The 6,967-nt window shown below is 35.5% G+C and overlaps 1 protein-coding gene across 4 annotated transcripts; it reads right to left on the bottom strand.

Moving 5' to 3' along the window:
• LOC133699069 (homeobox-leucine zipper protein MERISTEM L1-like) lies at positions 1–5,728 on the bottom strand. 4 transcript variants are annotated; one of them, XM_062122202.1, is made up of 14 exons: positions 5,371–5,728; positions 5,170–5,234; positions 4,744–4,953; positions 3,949–4,212; positions 3,707–3,824; positions 3,063–3,251; positions 2,535–2,972; positions 2,217–2,318; positions 1,873–2,073; positions 1,580–1,754; positions 1,196–1,467; positions 1,005–1,100; positions 514–898; positions 1–407 (listed from the first exon to the last, which is right to left on the bottom strand). In XM_062122202.1, exons 4-13 carry the CDS (start codon positions 4,167–4,169, stop codon positions 533–535), a joined length of 2,178 nt encoding a protein of 725 aa, XP_061978186.1. In that variant the 5' UTR covers positions 4,170–4,212; positions 4,744–4,953; positions 5,170–5,234; positions 5,371–5,728; the 3' UTR covers positions 1–407; positions 514–532. The 4 variants fall into 4 exon arrangements, with proteins under 4 accessions (XP_061978186.1, XP_061978188.1, XP_061978187.1 ...); XM_062122204.1 differs by having other exon boundaries at positions 4,757–4,953; XM_062122203.1 differs by having other exon boundaries at positions 5,176–5,234.
• Between the last annotated feature and the right edge of the window lie 1,239 nt (positions 5,729–6,967).

Genomic DNA, 6,967 nt, shown 5'->3' with positions numbered 1-6,967 from the left:
GAAAGGAACAACTATTCAATAAGATACTGAAAAGTTCAACACAAAATGAAACTAATGTCTGTTAAATGAGTAGGCAAGCTCCTTAATAACAGATACGCAAAAGGAGACAAATACAAAGTAACTCACACCTACAGGAACACTAACCCTAGTCAACTCTAAAAGATAAAGCAAAAGATGAAAGCGAAATTTTGTAACATTGGTAACAAGTTCTGACTTCACTTTCATCTGTCAGGCAAAGTCAATACCCGAACCTACAACCCTTGCAGGGTGGTGAAATGCCCTTTTACTAATAGCTAGCTACTCTGCGTTAACAAACACCACCAAGCAAGGATCATCTTAGGTGCGTTCTTGACTTAAATATGGTTGAAAGCATACTTCATTTGTCTTGCTTCATCTCCTCTTCCTAACTGCAACAACAATCATGATTGAGCACAAAAATGTTAGTTCTTCTGTAATTTTTGCTACTTGTTATGAAATAATTTGGCAAAAATATAGTAACCAGAAGTTCCTAACATTATGTGAGGCTTTTCAATCAGGCATTGTCACACATTACTGCAGCCTTAATCCTTTCAACTGTGCACTTAATTAGACTGTTTACAGTTGCTACTGATCCGAGCGAAAGTTTTGCTGTTGGGACTGAATCAACTAATATCTGAAATGCAACAGTCAGTAGAGAGCCACCGGACCCAACATCAAGAATTCCTGCAGAGCCATATCCTGGTCCATCAGGGAGTATAGCAAAACCCGATGGAAGCAGGGCAACATAATCTGGGTCTCCACCGCTTAGGACTATGTTCATGGCCGAAATGTCCACTGGTGCATAAATCACATATGAGCCTGTAGAATCAGTGCAGCTCTCTTGCAATATCAGCATGTTGCTCTGGCTTGAATTTGCGCTCTGCAATTTATATGGTTGATTTCAGCGATGATATGATTCTGAAATAAGATACGTTAACAGGAAAGGCTTGCTAGCACGCACAAAAAATCATGTTTCGGAAACTTACATTGACACGGAGTAAAGAGACGCAATTTCCAGGATCACGTCCATTAGCTATATGAGCCATTTCTTGAACTTCGCCGCCGTTCGAAAGGATATCCCACTGTATGCAAAGATAAAAGGTTTACATATTTGAAGAGCTTAAAAACTTGAATTCTTTCAAGAAATTAGGCTTGAAAGCTGCATGATTTCATGTACCTCACTTCGATGATTCTCATTTCTAAGGAAATCAAACATCCTCTTGGATTGAACTGGAATCCAGAAGGAAGTGGCAGCACTAAGCACAATACCAGGAGGCCTGCCTGGATCATCCATACTCTTTCTGGTCATTACTCTCACATCATCAGAACCAGTTGCGGACAATGTCGTCCATGCATGTGCAGTAGAAGCACCAACTCCAGTGCAAAAACTCATCACCATTCTCTCGGCCAGCTTCAGCATACTTTTCCTCCCTTCAGCGGTTGTTATCACTACCCAGAAGAACAAAGTTTGATCAAGATATTATGTCATCTGGAAGAAATCCAAATGACTAAACTTTTTAAGCTCTAAGAAACTAAAGAAACAAAAATCAAAATCCATTACCACAGAGATCTCCAGTTGGAATGTTAATGGCCATCGAGCTTGCAAGACGTTCGCATTGTCGATCTAGTGTTCCCACCCAACGTTTTGCTCCAAAAGCAAGACCAGAGTTGACTAGTGGTCTGTATGTATTTTGAACAGATCTATCATCCACTTCAATGTGTTCAACCCAGACGACCTGCAGAATCATGATACCGGGGTTATATGATGATTTTAACAAAACGTTTTGAAGGTCTCCCTATTTGGTAATGAAAGTGAGGCCTTGAGAGTGATCATATTCAAGTAAGAGTTACTACCTTTGAATAACCATTTGGCAATTCTTGGATCAAGCAACCTGATGGCCTTCTTCTACATTTCGACAGCAGACTAGGGCGTAAACTGTCCAAGGAAACATCTACCACTGCCCAAGTCCCATCGGTATGCTGTTTGCAGTACCTCACAAAGTAATTTTCTCGTGTAGGAACAATTGGGGAAGGTACTTGAAACTCAGCTGTCATCTGTGAAAAGCAATGATAGGTATGTTGAGAAGTCAATGAACTAAATGCAAATGCTGATCATCTTGGTGTTGGTACTATTTCCTTCACAAAAAAGTCATTAGATCCATAATAATAGATTAAAGAAATTGAAAATTTGTTTATACCACTTGTAATGCTCCATTATAGTTCCCTGCCACTCCTGTTGATAGGACTTCCAGGGTCATTGCTCTTGATACAATACCACAGAAAATAGTTGACCATTGATTCTGAAACAAAAATTTTGATCAATATTATAGTTATTTGGAACTTAAAAAAAATTCCGAATTTCTAAGTCTCAGAAATCGTTAAATCATTGAATGGAGATTTAGAGAATATATAGAGATATAATCCATCCTAATTCTGTAGCCAAGTCCCAACGAATCAACCGAAAATATCATAAATAGATACAGATCTAGGCAAACTTAAAAAGTAGAAAAACCTACCGCGTCCATAAGAATCTCAACAAGATTAACATGATTCATGATAACAACTGCGGATTCCCTGGAAGCTTCAGATCTCATTCCTAAAGGTTTTGGTCCAATTCCCCTAGTGAAAGTTCTCAAATATTCCTCTTCATTGAGCATCTCAGTATTGTTCTCTCCTTGAATCCACAAGGGTTCTCCAGCCTGAGCTATTCTCATTAGTTCCTCCATTGCTGCAACCGCGATTTCAACTATCATTGATTTGTCTGCCTCAGTAGGTCCAGTGACTGATCTGAGAAGATCAGTAGCTCCAAACATCTCCCCTACGAAACCCGACTGTGCCCCAAAATTGCTAACTCCGAGATCAAGAGACCGGGACGGTAAATGAGGAGAAAGGTTGGAAAGAGAAGATAAAGGCTTGCCAACATACTTGGCAGCAATTCCAGAAATCCTGTCAATCTGTAACCACACAGGAGTTTTATTAAAAACAAGTGGAAGGATTACAAAATTTGAATTGATAAGAGTAACAGAATGTGTAGTTTTTGTAACCTCTTCTCTTAGACGAACATTCTCAATCCTCAAATGCTGCTCATCAAAAGACATCTCACCAAGAGCAGCTGGACCACCACAGTTAGGGCATGAAGCATTACGTAGGGCTTCCTTGTACCTATTGTTCTCCGCACGAAGTCTTTCATTCTCAGCCTTAAGAATTGAATTCTCACTGCGTTCATGTTGAGCCTACACAATGGAAAGAAAGATTAGCAATATAAGCCGCTCTTTATTCTTAAACTAAAAAAACTTTGCAAACAAAAAGAACAGAGTTTATTAATTTGATCAAATATTTTTTCTTACATATGAGCTTTAATTATTTGTAATTAGAAATATATCTCTATGCTAACTATCAAAACTTATATGTCGTATATGAATATGAATATCTTTCCTTCTTGTGTTTATCTTTATCATATGTCGTAAGTATTACGACTCAAGTATCTTAGGATTTCTCGTGCTGTGTAAGGGAAAAATCTTTTTTTGAAAGGAAAAATAAAATATTTGTAACATTAATAAATATGGGAAGTTATATGCTTTCCTTTTTCTTTTTTTTTTTGGTAATAGAGTTATATGCTTTCCTTATTACAATATCTATGAGATTGGAGAGAGTGTAGAGGGTGCCTGAAATGTAGCGGATGAGTTACCTTCATTTGAGTGCGCTTGTTTTGGAACCAAAATTTGACTTGCAATGGCTCTAAACCTAGCTCACGGCTGAGCTCCTTCCGTTGCTTGTCGTCAGGATGAGGGCATTCCTTGAAGAAACTAAGCAAACAAAGCTCATAAATAAATCACCAAAAATTTAAAACTACAATAAATAAATAAAGCACGGTCTATATATCTATCCATCAATGCACAGTCGATCGACGTTAAGACGAAGACTGCTTACGCTTCCATGTCCTGGATTTGACGCTGTGTATGGCGATGATAACGCTTCTTTTTGGGGTGTTGTTCACTGGGATCTTGGTCATCACCGGACTGAGCTTCCATAGTTTCGGTGCCCGATTTGGTCTCATAGTCATCATCTTTGAGCTTGCTCGAGTCATTTTCAGAGCTTTTGGGAGCCATATCAAACATGTGATGGCCCTCAAACATATTTGCTTGGAACATTTGTATAAATCCCTTAAGTTTTAAGCTAAGCTGTCTTTCCAATCTGCGAAAAAAAATATCATAAATAAGCAAATAAAAAAGAAGAATAATCCTAAGGTATGCCATGTAAACATGCTAAAGGGGTGAGTAAATCATGTGTACAAGTAAAGAAAAGTATTAAAGGCTATATATGAGATGTTTGTAGATAAGAAATTAACATCTATATGGAAAGATTTATTGATAGGAAACATTGATGAATTATAAAAAAGAGTACAAGGAGGAAAAAAAGCAAAACCAAGTTAAATTCCCAACATAATAAATGTTGTTTGAAATTTGTAGGGCAAGGTGAAGTGTATTCCACACTGTCGTAGCTGTAGTTACAAGAGATGGCTAATCACCAGATAAGCAAGTTAACACCTCTTCTCTCCCTCTCTCTCTTCTCTCTCTCTCTCTCTCTTTACTCAAAAAAAAAAAGCGTTATGCGTTCATTCCAAGAAGGATGTTGCTTGGAAACGTTTTAATTACTTTGTTTTAAGCATATTTAGTGAATAAAAACACTTTTTAAGAACCTCGACCAAAGTGAGAGGGACCTTACCTGATTGACTAACCTTAGAGGATGATTGAAATCTGACAACCTTTTTCTCCTTTAAACTCCATTGTAGAAGGCATATCTTACTCTCACCAACAAACCCTAAGCAGCATCCTTATCTTTCTCTCTTTCTATCTCTTGAGGGTATGACATGATTGATTTTGCTGCTTACGTTGGCTGTATGTGGGGTTGGTTTGCGAAATAGATTCTCTCAAGCTGTTTGAGCAAAAGCAAAAAAAAAAGATTATTACAAGTAGTAAGAGAGGAGGATTGACTGTAGGGTGTTTGGGTCATAACATCAAAGAAAAGTCTCAAGTCCTTTCTAGTTTTACGTTCCAAAAGATTAGAATTATATAAAAAAACAAATGAGCATGAAGAGTTGACACTAAATGTAGCCCTTTCTGAAGCTTTGACAAATAAATTTCAACACACCATTACCAAGACCATAACGCCCACTAAGATCTAGGTCAATCCATCCCACTTGACATTTTCAATTCCTGCACAAAAATTAATAAAAAAAAACACCATTTTTATGTTTAGGAAAAAAGATTAGGACATGATATAAAACTGAAAATGAGAGAATCTTATTGTGAAGAGAACTGAAAGGTTTTATAGACAAGGTGTGCAATTTACCAAAATATAGAAGCCTTTGAAGTTCCATGGAAACAAGGATTAGATTTGTGATGGAAGAGGTTTTGGGTCTCTACAAAACCAGTTTTTAGGGCTAGAGAAGTGGTTTACTGGCTGGTTTTTGAAGAGAGACCCTATGTTCTGAAAAGGGTTTTAAGATGACTGTATGATTAAACTGTGATGGGAGAAAAAAGGGCACACACAGAGAGAGAAACGGAAGAGGAAAAGGAGGAGACAAATTATAAGGTTTTGAAGAAGCTGAGAAAGGAAGAAAGGGAACAGGTGGTGAGGATGTGGCAGCAGAGGAGTAATTGCAGAGCGTATAGAGAGGGTTTGCTAGCATTTATGGTGGGAGAGAGGTGTAAATGCGAGAGAGTGAGAAAGAGATGAAAAGGAGCGATCATTATTTCATGTTTAAATTTCCTCTAGAAGTATGGTGGTGTGAATTACGGCTTCTTGGATTCCAAATTTCCACCATTGTTGTTGCTTCACCAGTGCAAATATTTATGTACGTATATGATCAATATTCGTGTATGAAATCATAATTTCCTCATGATTTTGTGGTCTTGATGCCTAGTTAGGAACAACATGATTAACGAAGAAAAAAATATGGCTAAATTATACACACAATCAAATTATATATATAATAATAAATAAATAAACTATATATATATATATAGTTTATTTATTTATTATTATTATTATTGGCAATAATGTTGTTTAAATAAAAACGTAATTAATGAGAATATATCTAGGAGTTTTTTGGGGTCAGAAATAGGAGATGTTATCTTACAAAATCATTATAATTTTCATGAGTTATGAAATATATATCACATATAGCACACAATAAATTAAAGTCTACATGAACTTAAAATCATTGTAAGAAATGCCTATATAATAAATGAAAATGATTATACACACAAATTTAGATAACAATTTGTTTAATAAATGGACAATATTTTTTTTCTATTTTTTGTCTCTTATTTATAAATAAATTGACAACATTAAAAAAAAAATAAGAAGAAGAAGGGTTCTTGCCTTTAATCGGTAGGGAAAAAAAAAGAAAATGGGAGTCGTCACTTAATATTTTGATCACTAAGAATCCTAACTAGTCTCTGAGTCTTGGTAAGAGAATTGATTGTGTAAAAAAAAGATATTAACACCCCTAATACATCTTACCTAAGGTAAACTGCATTATTTATTTGTCTGATGCAAACTAAGGTAATTTTGTGTTTTTTAATCGTTGGTTCTTATAGAGTTTAAGAAAAGTCTTTCTCTGTAAAGAGGTCTTCATCTTATCAGGTTAAAAACTTAATCGTTCTAATGCCAATATAAAAAAAATTGTTTTTTATTTAATAGCAGGAATAAGTCTTGCATATAAGTTCATAATCTCACATATTAAAAAAAACAAAATAATTTTTTTTGTATTTCTGAAATGTAGGCCAAAATCCTTAGAAATTTTATAAAGTTATTGGAAAATTTATGCAATATGTTTTTTTAGAAAAAACATGTAAAAGAATTTTAAATTTTTTTATAAAAAAATTGCTTAAATAACTTTAGGAGTTTTTAGCCATATACAAGAAAAAAAGATTTTTTTTAT

This window comes from Populus nigra, chromosome 7 (assembly GCF_951802175.1).
Source record: "Populus nigra chromosome 7, ddPopNigr1.1, whole genome shotgun sequence".
NCBI classification, from domain to species: domain Eukaryota; kingdom Viridiplantae; phylum Streptophyta; class Magnoliopsida; order Malpighiales; family Salicaceae; genus Populus; species Populus nigra.
The sequence above is the reverse complement of the archived record's forward strand: the minus strand, read 5'-3'. Positions and strand labels throughout refer to the sequence as shown.